General features: G+C 34.9%; 3 protein-coding genes across 4 annotated transcripts in view; 1 reads left to right on the top strand and 2 right to left on the bottom strand.

The window, feature by feature from the left end:
- Window positions 1-159: 159 nt before the first annotated feature.
- Window positions 160-1,690, bottom strand: LOC116005695. The gene is made up of 2 exons (XM_031245937.1): window positions 1,603-1,690; window positions 160-704 (listed from the first exon to the last, which is right to left on the bottom strand). Exons 1-2 carry the CDS (start codon window positions 1,688-1,690, stop codon window positions 160-162), a joined length of 633 nt encoding a protein of 210 aa, XP_031101797.1.
- Window positions 1,691-8,454: 6,764 nt separating this feature from the next.
- LOC116006114 (anaphase-promoting complex subunit 6-like) lies at window positions 8,455-12,216 on the top strand. Its single transcript, XM_031246390.1, has 10 exons — window positions 8,455-9,044; window positions 9,697-9,831; window positions 9,999-10,072; window positions 10,274-10,313; window positions 10,485-10,530; window positions 10,750-10,829; window positions 10,976-11,157; window positions 11,269-11,394; window positions 11,740-11,814; window positions 12,035-12,216. Exons 1-10 carry the CDS (start codon window positions 8,799-8,801, stop codon window positions 12,162-12,164), a joined length of 1,134 nt encoding a protein of 377 aa, XP_031102250.1. The 5' UTR covers window positions 8,455-8,798; the 3' UTR covers window positions 12,165-12,216.
- A 4,643-nt stretch (window positions 12,217-16,859) lies between these two features.
- Window positions 16,860-17,050, bottom strand: part of LOC116005583 (DExH-box ATP-dependent RNA helicase DExH3-like) — a 27,947-nt gene continuing 27,756 nt past the window's right edge. Inside the window, exon 8 of one of the 2 annotated variants that reach the window (XM_031245821.1) lies at window positions 16,860-16,957. In XM_031245821.1, the coding sequence (XP_031101681.1) occupies window positions 16,913-16,957 (45 nt within the window). In that variant the 3' untranslated portion in view covers window positions 16,860-16,912. The remainder of the gene's footprint in view (window positions 16,958-17,050) is intronic. The other variant, XR_004094995.1, reaches the window with a different exon arrangement.

Below are 17,050 nucleotides of genomic sequence, written 5' to 3'. Positions count from 1 at the left end.
TTGCCTAAAATCCCCCCTAAAACAACAATTTTACCACCAAATGTTTGATATGCACTTCTTGGATTTAACAAAGAGTATTAAGTCTCTCATTGTTCTATCTACTGCTTCAAAACAATATTTGTGCATCATCGGTGCTTCATCCCAAATTATTAACCTAGCTTAAACAATTAACTCTGCCAAGTCACTGCCATGTCGGATGTTACATGTGGAATCTTCTGCCAAGTCACTGCCATGTCGGATGTTACATGTGGAATCTTCTGTTAGGGAAATTTGTATTGCAAACCTTGAGTGTGCAGTCATTCCACCGGGTAGAAGTAATGAAGCTATACCGCTAGAAGCAACATTTAGAATTATTTCACCTTTCACACGCAATGTAGAAGATAAGGTTTTCCATACGAATGTCTTTCCTATTCCACCATAACTGTATACAAAAAACATACCACCAGTATTGCTAAACGCATCTCCAATGATTGTATCATACACCACCCTTTGTTCGTCAGTCAGTTTGCTTGCCGAAAGGATACTCTCTTCAGCCAAGGCTACACGATCATAAGACAATTCCTCAAGCAACAATCGATTTACAGTGTTCATCGATGAGTCAAAATTCAGAAGAGCCATTGGAGGAAACTTTTTCAAAGATCTATTTAGCACTTGTAACAACCTCTTAATCTCAATTAGCACAAATTTTTTCTTCTCATCATCATCTAAGATAAGTTCAGTAATAACGCACAATAACAATTATGAATATAATTAATAAGAAACATTGAATATATTATGTATATATTTACAAAATCATATACATAAAAAGAGAGTAATGAGTCGTGTGCATTGAAACTTCCAAAAGACAGCCGAAAATCAAGCCTACAAAAATTAAAAGACACGCTTAAGTTGACAAAATAACTCATCATCTTAATACAACTACACACGCCTATTTTAAACAGTAGATAATCTAATAGTTAGCTTTAATCTACACCATTTCTTAAAATCCAATGCACAATATTTGTCCTCATTATCCTCCATAATATATGTGTCCTCATTTGAATACATACATACATACATACATACATATATATACATATATATATATATAGTACGGAGTAATTTGAAAAACTAACCTTTTAACAATTAAAAATTAAAATTCAACCCAAAATCTTTAATGAGTTAATTATTGAAATGGTCATTTGACTATAGCGAAATTATCAATTTAATTATTGACTTTTTTTGCCTAATTAAGTCTCTTAACTTTAAAAATCTTAACCAAATTAGTCTTTAGTTTGTTTAGTCGTTAGACATCAATTTATTCGGGACCAAATTGGTAACTTTGCTATAGTTAAGAGACCATTTCAGTCATCATATTCACCATTTTCTCTCTTATTAAACTGATGAATAGGAGTGTGAAAATTTCGGTGAAAGTTCGATTAACCGACCGAACCGAAGAATTTCAATTAATTGTTAACCGAAATATTTCGGGTCGCTAATTATACTGGTCAACATGTGCTTCTCACCCTCCCCTTTCTCTACCTCATCGTTTCTCTCTCTCTCTCTCTCTTTGCCACAAGATTGATTTTCGCATATCATCATATTCGCTCATGTTGTCTCTGCCTCCTCGTATCTCTGTCGCCCACCTCTCTATATCTTCCCATCTCCTATGCTCAAGCTCTTTGCCTCCTCCCATCTCCTCTGCCTCCATTTCTGTCGTAGCCTTCAACTCCGGTAAACAACAACTTTTGTCAAATGTTGTGCCTTAATTTCTCACATGTAGTTGCGCGGTTGTTTTTGCAAGTTTTTTTTTTCCTGCATTTCTTCATTGGAGGTTAATTGTAGAGTGTTGTTGTAGATCTGGGAGATAAGTGGTCTCCATTTCTTTGTGTGTTTGAATTTTATTAGAGCTCCGTGGGATTGATAATTTTGAGAACTTTCAATGTTTAATTGCGAGTGATTATATCCTTGTAGTGCATCCGAAATGCAAATTTTAGGATGCATCACCCTTCGCTACTAGTTGCAAGGTCCGATGAAGATGTTGACAAGTTGTCTCTAATGCTACTGTGCACCCTACCTCACCCCCCCTGCTAGTTACGAACTGCCGCCAAATAAATTTCACCAGTTTGTACTCGATTTCATCTTCTTTTCCCATTGCAATATTTATGATTCCAAAATGCAAAACCTTTATTCCCTCTTATTCGTAAGCTTGTTGTAGATAGGTTCGCAGGAGCCGTAGCTTGTCATATAAAGATCGGATGATTATTTGTGTATCAGGAAGAAGAATCAAACAAGGATGTGGTTTCTCAACAAGTTGTTGCTCTAAATGTATAATCAATACTTTAAGCCTTAAATATCATACTTTATAACTTAAATGTAATACTTCATAGCACAAATTTAATACACAGTTTATATGTAGATATATTTAATACTTTAAGCCTTAAACACAATACTTTATAGCCTAAATATAATACTTCATAACACAAATCTAATACAAAATTTGAGGTAGATATATTTAATACTTTAAGCATTAAACACAATACTTTATAGGCTAAATATAATACTACGTACTTCATAACACAAATCTAATGCATAGTTTAAGGTAGATATATTTAATACTTTAAGCCTTAAACACAATACTTTATTTCCTAAATATAATACTTCATAACACAAATCTAATATATAGTTTAAGGTAGATATGTTTAATACTTTAAGCCTTAAATGTAACACTTTATATTTTAAATGTAATACTTTATAGCACAAATCTAAAACATATATAATCAATACTTTAAACCTTAAATACCGTACTTTAAGAATCATATATAATACTTCATATATACATAAAAAAAATGTTGTACTTTATAACAAAATATAGCATGACTACTGTGACTCTAAATTGCAAGCCATTATTTCTGAACTTACTCTTACGAATTGTTTAAAATTAATTGACAAAATTAATATTATTTAAATTGTAGAAAAACTCTAATGAATGATATGATTATGAAATACGGTATCAATTTTGAGAGCATTTCTGCGCCATTAGAGATTCAGACCAATCATTGGTACCCAATACATTTAGGTAAGCATCGCAGCAAAACTCTACCGTTTGCTTCGTATCTACTTGTACACTCTATGACCTAAATTATATAGATCCGACCCGTCTCACGGGTCTCAACCCGTGAGACGGTCTCACACAAGTGTGACCCTAAACTGAAGGATTATTATCAAAATGGTCCATTGACTATATCAAAATTACCAATTTGGTCTCATCAGATAAATGAATGTCTAAGGACTAAACAAATGGATGACTAAATTGATTAAGGGTGTGTTTGGAAACCCGGAAAATGATTTATGGAAATCATTTTCCGGGTTTGTGGTGTTTAGGAAAGACAAGGAAAACATGGTCAAAGGAAAATAGCTAGTCAGTCAATGGAAAATCAGCCTCATTTGGAGGAAAATGACTTCCCCTTTTTTTGGGGGGAAGTCATTTTCCGGATCACACCTCTCTCTTGCACTCACTGTCTAGATCTCGCATCTCACTTCTCTCGCACTCTTGCATCTCACTGTTCTTCATCTGCTCTTTCTATTGGCTTCCTATCAAGGTAATTTTCTTGCTCTTTCTCACTTTTCTTGCTCTCTCCATGTAGATTTTCTCAGATCTAAGAACATTTGCCTATTTTTGAGCAAAAAGGAAACTGATTTCACAACCAATCCGCCGGACTAATTTGTGAAACCAGTCCCACGGACTGGTTTTTGAAACCAGTCCCGTCGAATTGGCCAAACCAGTCCCCTGAGACTGGTTGCGCAAACCAGTCCCACGCAAACCAGTCCCTGGGAAGTGTTTTGAGAGCCATTTTAACTTTGTATAAGAAACTCATAGTATTACCGGATAGTGAATTAACTCGCCATGAAATCATTAGCAATCCTCGATTTTATCCATACTTTAAAGATTGTCTAGGAGCAATAGATGGAACCCATATTTGTGCTTCTGTGCCACTTGATGTGCAAGGAAGATTTCGCGGACGGAAATGTGGAACAACACAAAATGTGTTTGCTGCCGTCACGTTTGATTTGAGATTTTGTTATGNCTCTAATGAATGATATGATTATGAAATACGGTATCAATTTTGAGAGCATTTCTGCGCCATTAGAGATTCAGACCAATCATTGGTACCCAATACATTTAGGTAAGCATCGCAGCAAAACTCTACCGTTTGCTTCGTATCTACTTGTACACTCTATGACCTAAATTATATAGATCCGACCCGTCTCACGGGTCTCAACCCGTGAGACGGTCTCACACAAGTGTGACCCTAAACTGAAGGATTATTATCAAAATGGTCCATTGACTATATCAAAATTACCAATTTGGTCTCATCAGATAAATGAATGTCTAAGGACTAAACAAATGGATGACTAAATTGATTAAGGGTGTGTTTGGAAACCCGGAAAATGATTTATGGAAATCATTTTCCGGGTTTGTGGTGTTTAGGAAAGACAAGGAAAACATGGTCAAAGGAAAATAGCTAGTCAGTCAATGGAAAATCAGCCTCATTTGGAGGAAAATGACTTCCCCTTTTTTTGGGGGGAAGTCATTTTCCGGATCACACCTCTCTCTTGCACTCACTGTCTAGATCTCGCATCTCACTTCTCTCGCACTCTTGCATCTCACTGTTCTTCATCTGCTCTTTCTATTGGCTTCCTATCAAGGTAATTTTCTTGCTCTTTCTCACTTTTCTTGCTCTCTCCATGTAGATTTTCTCAGATCTAAGAACATTTGCCTATTTTTGAGCAAAAAGGAAACTGATTTCACAACCAATCCGCCGGACTAATTTGTGAAACCAGTCCCACGGACTGGTTTTTGAAACCAGTCCCGTCGAATTGGCCAAACCAGTCCCCTGAGACTGGTTGCGCAAACCAGTCCCACGCAAACCAGTCCCTGGGAAGTGTTTTGAGAGCCATTTTAACTTTGTATAAGAAACTCATAGTATTACCGGATAGTGAATTAACTCGCCATGAAATCATTAGCAATCCTCGATTTTATCCATACTTTAAAGATTGTCTAGGAGCAATAGATGGAACCCATATTTGTGCTTCTGTGCCACTTGATGTGCAAGGAAGATTTCGCGGACGGAAATGTGGAACAACACAAAATGTGTTTGCTGCCGTCACGTTTGATTTGAGATTTTGTTATGTTGTGTTTGCTGCCGTCACGTTTGATTTGAGATTTTGTTATGTGCTTGTTAGGTGGGAAGGTTGTGCACACGATTCTCGTGTCTTGAATGATGCACTCACACGTCCCAATACATTTAAAATTCCATTGAATGATGCACTCACACGTCCCAATACATTTAAAATTCCAAAAGGTATAAATAATACAACTATCATTTTTTTCATTATGTTACAATATATTATACATGGCACATATAAGTAATCAAGTTGTGTACACTTGTAGGAAAATATTATCTTGGTGATGCTGGATATGACATCCGGAATGGGATACTTACTCCATACCGTGGTGTTAGATCTCATTTGAAGGAGTTTAGTGGTCATCGTCCTGAGAATAAGAAAGAACTATTTAATCTTCGTCATTCGTCCTTAAGAACAACTATTGAAAGAGTGTTTGGAATTTTGAAGAAACGATTCCGTGTATTAGATGCCGAACCATTTTGAGATTTTATGACACAAGTGGATATAGTTTTAGCTTGTTGCATAATTCATAACCATATTATGAAATTAATCAAGCGTTAGTTGATAATGATGATGGTAGCTTGTTGACATTATCTCATACCCAAAGTGAAGAAAGACACGAGGCTAGACTGTGGAATGCAAAGAGGGATGAAATTGCAGAACAAATGTGGAATGACTTTAGTATCTAGTTTGTTGTTAAACATTTCTTATTGCTACTTTGTTGGATGTTATTAGTTGTTAAACTTGGATTAGTTTATGTTTGGTACTTGTTTTATTGTTAAACATTTCTTAGTGCTGCTTTGTTGAATGTTATTAATTGTTAAACTTGGATTACTTTATAGTTGATATTTGCTTTATTGTTAAATATGCTATATACTTTAATTCCAAAATTATTTGTATTTATTATAGCATCATGAATAAAGGCAAGAGAATTGACACTTCTAAGCAATTTAGGTGGACAAAGCCTATAGAGGGTGTATTTCTACAGATATTAGCTGAAGAGGCTAACAATCCCAACAATCCAACTAACAATTTTAGATCTTCCTCATTCAACCGTGTTGCTTCTACTATTTCTGAACAATTCAATGTTGCATGTGAATCAAAACATGTAGAAAATCATTTGAAAACAGTGAAGAACACGTGGATGACGATTTGCCAAGTGAAAAAATTGAGTGGAGTTGGTTAGGATGATTCGTTGAAAATGATTATGCGCGATTCATCAACTTATATGGAGCTTATATCGGTAATGTTTTTTTTTTTTTTAAAACATAATTCTAATGTTAAAATTTTTTAATATTGCATACTTTTTAATGTATTTTTGCTTTTTATTGATAGGCAACTCCTAAGTATGAAACTATATTGAATAGAAAAATTGAGTATTATCGGCTTCCACTGCCGGCCTCCGGCCGGAGCTCTAATGGAGCTTTGAGCCGGCAGTTTTGGTCGCCTTCTACTCTTCTTCCGCCCCGACCCCCATCGCAGCTCCGTCCGCCTCCGACCACCGCCACAGATCTTCTTATTCCGTCTTCTCTCCCTTTGAATAAAATAATAGTAGGTAGGTATTGGGGTTTGTGTTGGCAGTCTTGAACTCCCAACCCTATTTTGACTTTACCCACTTTTTATTTTCTCTATTATTGTGTTTTCCTCTCGTTAGTTTCACGAGCTTTTTTCCTCTCGTTACTTTCATGAGCTTTTCATTTTCATTAGCATAAATCGTTTAGTTTGGTTTCGACAAGTGTTGATCTTATCCTGGCGAGCAAAAAAAAAATGATGACGAAGACCCAGATCTTTGATGAAGCTTTAAGCTCCCTGAAAGAACATAGCTTCATAGTTATAAAACAGTCTGCGATTCAAGTTTTCTATAGCATAGTTAGAAAAGTTATTTCTGTGTCTGATTGTAAGGAATGGTTCACCATTTCATTGATCATTGATGTCAACGTTTTATGTTATGAATTAATGGAATAGCTACGTTTACCTTCAAAAAAAAAATTGAGTATTATGATGAAATGTCTATTGTTGTTGGGAGAGATTGTGCTGTAGGAAGGTTTGCAAAATCTTTTGTAGATATTGAGTTAGAAGGTACCAATGAAGTGGATGACATAACTCCTGAAAACTTGCATGACCAAAATGATGAAGAAACTAGGGGGAAAACATCTATATCAACTGCTACTTCGTCTAAAAAATCAGGGCGTAAGAGAAAGTCATTTGACTTGAAAGTGGATGAAATGGCAGAGCAACTTGGTAACATTGCATCAACCATTAAGTCATTGAGCACCGGTGGCATTGATGAAAGTGAATTGTATTAACAAGTGATGACAATAGGCGCTGACTTTCACGAGGATGACTTGTGCAAAGCATTTGAATTTCTAATGACAAACGAAATTCAAGCTAGAATTTTCAAGGCGAAGAGTTCAAGCTTGAAGAGAAAGTGAATTGAGAGCTTTATTTCATCTTTGAGTTAGATATTGGTTATGTTGGATTTTATGACTTTCTCTTGGATTGTAAGACTTTAATGTTGGATTGCTAGATTGTTATTTTGATATCTTATTTTGGATTGTAAAATTTGGATGAGATGATCAACTAGTTATTTTTGCTTTGTTATTTTTAATTGTAATATTTTGGTTAGTTATTTTGATATTTTATTAGTCATTTGTTTTTTTTTGTTCATAACTACTTTCTCAACCTATTGAAGCACAAGAGTCAGTATTGCCTTCACTGAGGCTCAAACCTACCACCTCCCGTATAAAGGGAAGGGTTTGATGCCACTGAAAATTATACTGAAAATTGTTATTATAAATGTTGTTATATTTATTATTTAAACAAATATACTAAAATACGTAATTATAGAATTCTGTTCATTTTCCTCCTCATTTTCTGGAAAATGAACCAAACACACAAATACAGATTTCTGCTCTGCAGCCAAACACAAGAAAGGAAAATGATTTCTGGAAAATGACATTTTCTGGAAAATGAACCAAACACACAAATACAATTTTTTACTCTGCAGCCAAACACAAGAAAGGAAAATGATTTCTAGAAAATGACTCATTTTCCATAAATCATTTTCCTGCTTTCCAAACACACCCTAAGATTTTTAAAGTTGAGAGACTTAATGAGACAAAAATAAAAAAACAAAAAAACAATCAAGGATGAAATTGATAATTTCACTGCAGATAAGAGATCATTTAGTAATTAACTCATCTCTAATTCATAAAATCTATATTTAAAGTCATATTGTTATTTAAAAAACTAATCCTTTAACAATTAAAAATTTAAATTTAAACTTAAAATCCCTCGCTAGTCTTCCAACCCTAGACGCCGCTGCCGCTGCCGCTGCTTCCCCTGCGATTCTGCGACGTGTCCTCCATTGTCGTCGACGAAGCAAGCAGAACCAGAAGCCGACGCCGCCGTCTCCCGTCCTCCCCTGCCGTCGCCTCCGCCTCCGCCTATCATCTCTAACTCTACAATAGATTAACTTGATGAATGCCAATTGACTATTTGAATTGTTTTGATTTTCAAAAGTGTTCATTACTTTTCTGACCTCACTGAACAAAATTCCTGCATACACCACTGCCAGTCACCCCATACAGACTAGAGTGAGTAGGTATTGAGCTGAAACGGTGAAGAAAATGAGGGAAGAAGAAATCGACAGGCTGAGAGGGGTGGTGAGGGACTGCATGAGCAAGCACTTGTACTCGTCAGCAATCTTCTTTGCCGATAAAGTGGCGGCGATAACGTCAGACCCCACAGACATCTACATGCAAGCGCAAGCTCTCTACCTCGGTGGACACTACCGCCGTGCATTCCACCTCCTCAATGCCTCCCAAATTGTTCTCCGTGATCTCCGCTTCCGTTATCTTGCTGCTAAGTGCCTGGTATGTGTGCTGTTCCACATTCAATTTTTTGGAATTCTCACCTTTTTTATTTTCATTCATTTGGAAGTGAACTTCATAGGTTTATCTCTCTAAGAAAAAAAAAAGGAGTAAATTCGTGTGCTTTACTCCTACGCAGGGTTAAAGGACCAATATTTGGTAATATGATTCAATTTGGCAATTGCAAATTATTAGATACCCAAGTTGTTCATTCTAAACTGACTGTTTCATTTGGTAACTTCTTTGTGTATATTCTCTATGTTCTATATATTGGCTACATTTGGTGAAGATGATTTAATCTCTTACTAGGATTTTAGTTTAAATAATCTACATTTTAAATGTTTAGCTTAGATTATTTTTGAAAATAAGATGACTCATTCCTGAATTCTGCCAAGACTTTAGCTTATTTAAGCCGTTTTTTCAAAGTAACTTGACAAATACCATAATCTGTAATAAACTTTGCCAACATGACTGTGGGTAAACTTTGATGAATTTGGTTTTCTTGTGTTCCTAAGTTTCTATTTTCTTATAAAAGGGGCATTTCTGTGTATGTTACTTAGATAAGATTGAAGTGATTGTGACTCATGATTCTAATTTCAGCATCTATTGTATTTTTGTAACTTCTTCTGTTTTACTTATGAATTTGTATCATTAGGGGGAATTGAAAGAGTGGGATCAATGCCAACTAGTTCTTGGTAATGCAAATGTGGATGAACATGGAAATGTTACTGAACTTGGGGATTGTAGTAGCATGTACCTGGACAAGGATGGTGAAGATCGTGAAATCAATGTATGTTAATTCCTTGGGAGGGGGAGGAGGTTCACCTTGGTTTTCTTTCTGTGAATTGCAATTGTAATTGTAGTCTGTTCTGATGTATACCCTCTCCATTATCCAGTTTTTTTTTTTTTTTGAAAACTCTCCATTATCCAGTTAATTTAGTGTTTGTGTTGTGGCAGATTTTGTCTGCAATATGCTTCTTGAGGGGCAAGGCATCTGAAGCATTGGAGAACCGTGCACAAGCTCAGCTATGGTAAGTATAGTAATTTCCTAACACTATCTTGTTTGATATAGTATTTTGTAAGTTGTAACTTCTCTATTTTCAATATTCTCATCTATATATGATTATGCGATTTGTTATCCTTTTCCTGTTGTACATGTGTTCACATACTATTGGGATTAACTCATCTTTATATAACTCATAACTGTTTGTCTGTTTCTATGACTTATGCAGGTACAAAGCTGCCATCAAAGCTGATCCTTTGTGTTATGAGGTGTGCGGCTTGATTTGTTATTTGGTTATTGATTCTCCAAATTTTTATAGGTGCTTTTTCCTGACTGAATGGAATTGCAAATCCTGAAACTATTTTCTATACATTGGACAACAAATATACAAATGTATTTAATCTTTCATTTTTAAATATATTTTTCTTGCTTTTTTACAGGCCTTGGCATGCCTTGTAGAGAATCATATGCTCACTTGTGATGAAGGTGAGGATTCATTAATCATTTAATCTATATTACTTTCTAATTTATTGCTGGGATTGAGTGCTTAAAAAGATTGGTGTAATTTTATATGGAAATAGGAACTGCAGAAATATCTGAGCAAAGTCATTTTGAGACTCCAGTTTACTCAAAATTATAACATTCTGTTCTATTTGCTTGTGAAATAAAGTTCATTCATTTGTTTTAATTGCTGCACTCTATCAGAGGCAAGCCTACTCTCATCATTACAGTTTGGTGCTGAAGATGGTTGGCTCTCTTCATTCTATTCTTGCTTGGTAAAGAAGGTAAGGATTTCATATGAGCTATGTTATCAGCTGTATCGACCTGTAATGTCTTCTGGTGATGCATAAAAAATGGTTGTCTTTCCTCTTGCATTTCAATTATTTATTGCTTCTATGTGTGAACGAATTATTATCATAATGTTTTGCAGTATGAAAAAGAGAATGTAGTGGAAGCGAAATTTAGGGAACTGGAACAGGATGGTCCAAGTATAAAACCATTAGACAAATCCTTATTGTGCACACTCAAGACGAATACTGATCTTTTGGCCTGCAAAGCTGAGTATTATCATCAGTGTTCTGAATATCAAAAATGTTTTGAACTAACATCCACGTAAGTTGGTAACTGATTCAAAGGAATACTACTAACATTTTACGTGCTTCTATAATTAATGTTACTTAGATAACATATTCTCCCTTGCTCCACGATCACTATGTAACTCAGATTACTTGAGAAGGATCCATTCCATCTTAAGAGTACCTTAGTGCATTTGGCAGCTGCCATGGAACTGGGGCACTCAAATGAGCTGTATGTCATGGCAAGCAATTTAGTCAAGGACTACCCTCAGCAGTGAGTATGCCTGAACACTGTTAAATTTTCAATTGAAGTTTGCGTTCTTAGTGAACAACTGAACATATCAGTATATCATCTTTAACTTCTTTCCATATTGTATTCCCTGTACATTATTCTTGTCATTTTTGTATATATGGAATGCCATTACATCAATGCATGACACTGAAAGTGATAAGAAGACTGTTCAGGATATTTTTTTTAGTAAACATATTGAACACATCTTTGCTGCACATATATTCCATTTTTTAAAATGAAGGAACCATTGCTGTTTGTTATCTATATTCTTGTTCTTGGACATCCTTTTAAAATCTTGTTAACTCGCCAGTGTGTTCTTTGACCTAGGGCACTGTCATGGTTTGCAGTTGGTTGTTACTACTATTGTATAAAGAAGTATGAACAAGCACGCCGTTATTTTAGGTATCAATTTTACCTACCTAGATTTTTCTATTTAAAATTTAATTTGGCACTGTCCTGCCACTGAGGATTGAAAGCAATGTGGTTGTTCAAAGAAATCTTATTCTTAATCAATGCTGCAATTTAAAAGCTTTGGCACTTGTACTACATATGGGGTTATATGTGTCTAATTTTATTGGCTATCGTTTTTTCTCTAAATAAATTTTATAATTTGTATTTACAGTAAGGCGACTAGTTTAGATGGAACATTTGCTCCAGCTTGGATAGGTTATGGTAATGCTTATGCAGCTCGAGAAGAGGGAGACCAAGCAATGTCTGCCTACCGTACTGCTGCTCGCTTATTTCCTGGGTAATTGCACAAATCAGGCAGTATATGGGGAATGCTAGATGAGTTGAAAGTATTATTATTATTTATATGGGGAATGCTAGATGAGTTGAAAGTATTATTATTATTTTTTTTCTTCAAAATATTCATTTATAGTTTTATTATTATTGTGACATGATTATTTTTGGTTCTCTATCAATAAAATTCTTTAAGTTTCGTTAAATACAAGCTATTTCGGTCTTCAATTATGAATATTTTAAAGAAAAAATGTAAGAAAAATATAGCAAGTCAACTTACTTATAAAAAAGATCAAAGTATTCTTGTATTTAACAACATTTTAACGATTTGTTGACGGTGGATAAAAAATAGTTTTACCACAACAATATTAGGACTAGATGATGATATTCTAATAAAAAAAGACTAAAATTGAATTATCACCTATAAATTTAAGATTAAAAAATAGAATTAACTCTAATAATAATTAATAATATATGTTTTTTAACAAGTAATCCTAGTTTGTCTTCTTTTTTAAGTTGTCACATTAAGATTAAAAAATGGAATTAACTCTAATAATAATTAATAATATATGTTTTTTAACAAGTAATCCTAGTTTGTCTTCTTTTTTAAGTTGTCACATCAGCCAAAGACCTTGTGGTCTAGTGGTATCTGGTGTCCCATTTAACACTCTTACATGGATGATGGGAGTGGATTTGAGCTTCAGTGGAGGCAACTGTTGACTTTTTGTGCTTCATTAGGTTGAGAAGTAGCTATGAACAGATACTACATTGTAACTGAGTCAGTAATACTAAAAAAAAAAGTTGTCACAGTTTAGTTTCTAGATCGTCAAATATTATTGCTCATACTCTCGCTATTGCTGTCGGTTCTCAGGCTAGCACTTTGTATTGAGACTCTGTCCCTCCTGACTTGATTTCTTCTCTTCTATAGTAATCTATTTCGGGGGTTTGGTTTCAAAAAAACAAGTGATCCCGGCCGGGGATTTGGTTTCAAAAAAGTGATCCTAGTTTCGTCGGATTAATCTTAAGTCCACAGGACTCCGTCCCTAGATTCTCTGCGGATGTAATTAATAAAATTAGCCATAAAAATATAACTATATAATAAAAATTATTAAATAAAATATAATAAAATAATTTATAAAAATTGCACTTATCAGGTGTGTTACAGTTGTATCAGAGCTTAGGTGGATCTTTGTTTTGGGTTATAGAATTAGTTAGGCTCTGCTATACGGGTGTCACAGTTGGTATCAGAGCTGAGGTGGATCTTTGTTTTGGGCTATAGAATTAGTTAGGCTCCGCTAGAGGGGTGTTACAGTTGGTATCAGAGCTTAGGTGATATCTTTGTTTTGGGCAATAGAATTAGTTAGGCTCTGCTAAAGTTGGTATCAGAGCTTAAGGTTATAAAGTCTTGGAAATAGAGTTGGGTACGTTTCTTAGGCCTCGGTACTTTTGCTTTGATGATCATGATCGTGGTGATTTTATACAGAAACCTAGTTTTGATTTACCAGTACGTAATGAAGGTTAGTTCTTTAATGATTCATATTTTGGGAATAAGATTTTTTATTTTAATGATTCTAAAATAATTTGTATTTCTGGAAAACGGTTTTAAATTTTACTTTTGTTTAATCTCTTCATTTTCAGCTATACTTTGATTTCAGACCTAAAATGGGTAACAAACGTCAGAAAACAGCTGTTAAGGCCCAATGTAGTAACTTGTAAATTGGAGTTGGATTCGTGGACAAGCTCCGAGCACACAAGGAAAAATGCCAGAAGTTCCTAGAATGTAAACCAAAATCACATACCAAGGCCACCAAAGCTGCTAACCCTCCTCCTAATGCTGCTACCTAAAGCTAATGGTAAAGGCTTTCTATATTTTGTTTACTTCAAATCAAAGTCTCTTATCTGATGTAGCTTGTGACAGACTTATTATGCTAATAGGTTGTGTAGCCTAATCTTTCATATTTCCTGTTTCTAAATAGTACTGCACTCAATTTTATTTTGTTTTCTACTTTGTTTGGCTTTCTATATTGTTTAGTGCAAATGATTGGTTAGTAAGCTATCATTTTAGTTAAGGTGTAGACAAATAGTGAAATAGGCCTTATGCAGAAAAATGTCAAAAAATCATCAATAACCTTGATTACTAGGCCACAGCTAAGGGTGAGCATCGGTTGATTTTGGTCGGTTTTCTATTAATAACCTTTTGATTTTAAATCAATTTGAGCAGGTTGGGCAGCATTTGAGACCGGGATTTGTATCTTTGACCCAAGACTATATCAGACACTCATCTAGAGCGAGAGTATTCCTTACCAAGATCACAATGACAAATTGATTGCTCACCTCATCTTCAGACCTTGGTGTTGGCAGTGGCACAGCATGGTGATTAAACCTCTGGACATTGTACAATTCCATGACCTTATCATAATTCTTGGCCCATCATTGTTGGACTTGCCATTTGTTAAACATCTCACTACTGTGAAGGAATAAAGAAATATTACGAACTGTAACTAGTAATCATTTATAGAACCCCAAATGATGAAACACATAATTAGAAAATAAAAATAAACATTACTTTAAACAAGCAACCTTGTTTAGTTATATTCATAAGAGATATTTGTATTTACCAACATCTCAATATCCCATATACGTATTCATATTTTGAATATAAGACAATCAATGTAGTACAAACTATTTGTTTGTCCAGTCACAATAGGTTTAGGAAGCATTGAAAATATTTACAGTGATAGAAAGAGATGATTATTGCATCTATTGGATGTCAATAACCTTGCAATATAGTAGCAGCATTAGCCTTTGACTATGGGTTCATAACAGGTTCAATCTCCAACCTCCTCAAATGTACCAAAATTTATCTCATTGGACTTAATTTTAGGAAAAAAAAAAAAAAACCCTGAAACCACCAGAAAGCCAAAGCTATTGAAGCCCTTCTTTTCCTATTAGGTAATATGAAGTAAGTCTTCCTCTGGTCGACTTATCCCTCTGCTCTTCCTTTAGTTATATACCTAATCAGCTACCTGTATCAGATGATCCTCGTTCTTCCTTTCTTAAAGGGGAGGTTTGTATATAAACTAATTCCTTATGTCATGTATTCCCGATTAATACAGCCTTAGATGCTTCAATTATAGATTTTAGTATTGAGGTTACACCTATGGATTATTTCTCCTCACCTTTCATTCGTTATTTCCTTTCTTAATGTAACCCGAGAGTTAGGAGAAAGGCTTCCCTTTCGCTTCTACAACTAAACTCTTTCCCGATCATTCGACTATCAAAGGTACCTTAACAACTTATATTCCACATTTCGTTACTGAGTTCTTGAGGCGACTGAAGGGTGTACTTCAAAGCCCCTTGCGACGAATCCTGGGTATGTCTAGAGAGGAGCGGAATATACATTCCATCGAAGCCTAAGAGTGGAGTTCTAGAAAGGACAACTAGAGAGGGTGGAGAAGTTCCAAACCTTCGTGGATTGATCATGATATTTGTTTGTGCTAATCTATAAGAGTCTCAATTAGCCGTTGCTTGTTCGAGCACATTTCTACCTGCAAGAACAAAGGCCTAGAGCCTTAGACCAACCCCACACCAAATTTTGCAAAATTCGGTGGGTTAGTGACCCACAGTAGCAACTTAACAATCGAAAACATAGCCAGGCAAACATCCATTACGAACCCAAATCAAACATTAGGCAGTGTCATGTTCAAAAAGAGTATTAAAACACTTCCATCACATTTACCATCGCTCCCACGAAAAAGCACATTTTCTCTCTTATTTGAAGAGAAAGAAAATGACAAAATTCCCATCCAATCAAATATTTTCTCCCCAAAAAGGAAAGAAAATGATTGATAAAATTAATCCACCGTGACTTTGATATCAAATTAAAGCATGTGCTCCATCTAAACTAAAAGTCTAAGCTGATAGATGGACTGCACATATTATATTTATGCTCACACGAGTGCACAATGCATTGTGCATCCTGGTCCACGATATAAATCGCCAAATTAAAGGGTCCAAGTTACATTTTAATGATTGGAATTAAATTTTGTGGACCGTATGACTTGATTTGGATTGAGCTGAAGTTAATTCGAAAATAAAGGAATAAGATAATGGGCTGTAATNGTGTACTAAGCCACTGGATTACAAAGATAATAAAGAGCATAGTGTTTCTGAAAGCTTCTTTCTTTACTATTAACATGTCCCACATCATGTTTTATGTATGTATGTTAGAGAGTTCACTTGTAAATAGTAGCCCATTGTAATACTTAATAAACACACACACACACACACATAAAAAAATTTTAAAATTTAAAAAAAAAAATAAAAAAAAATCCTCCCTTTATATTTATTTTGTTTATTATAAGAATAGTTGGCAACTAAGAACTTAAGACAGAACAAAAACTTACTGGAATGTGAATCGTTGGTGCTCCTCCAAAATAACCGGAAAATAAATCAGCATTAAGAGTAGCACTCATTAAAATCAGTCTCAAATCTCGCCGTCTTGGAAGAAGATCCTTTAGCACAATCAGTAAGAAGTCTGCAATGAGAAAAGAGAAGAAACAGCACAACAAAATCAAATTGAATACTCTTTTACTTGAGAAAGAGTAAACCAGATATGTTAACTCATTACCTTCATTCATGCCTCGCTCATGAATCTCATCAACAAAGACATGGGTAATACCATCAAGATTGCGATCACTCAATAGCCGCCGTAGCAAAATACCACTTGTACAAAAGAGAAGATGTGTATTTTTTCCTTTCATCCCCTCCAATCGCACTTTATAACCAACCTATCAAAACTTTTCTGTGAAGGACAGCAACTAAATAAAGAAATTTTCAAATTGGAGATAATAAGCCAACTAAAAAAGATCTGAAATTCAGAAGACCTATGCTTCAC

Source organism: Ipomoea triloba, chromosome 15 (assembly GCF_003576645.1).
Source record: "Ipomoea triloba cultivar NCNSP0323 chromosome 15, ASM357664v1".
Lineage (NCBI taxonomy): Eukaryota > Viridiplantae > Streptophyta > Magnoliopsida > Solanales > Convolvulaceae > Ipomoea > Ipomoea triloba.
The sequence above is the reverse complement of the archived record's forward strand: the minus strand, read 5'-3'. Positions and strand labels throughout refer to the sequence as shown.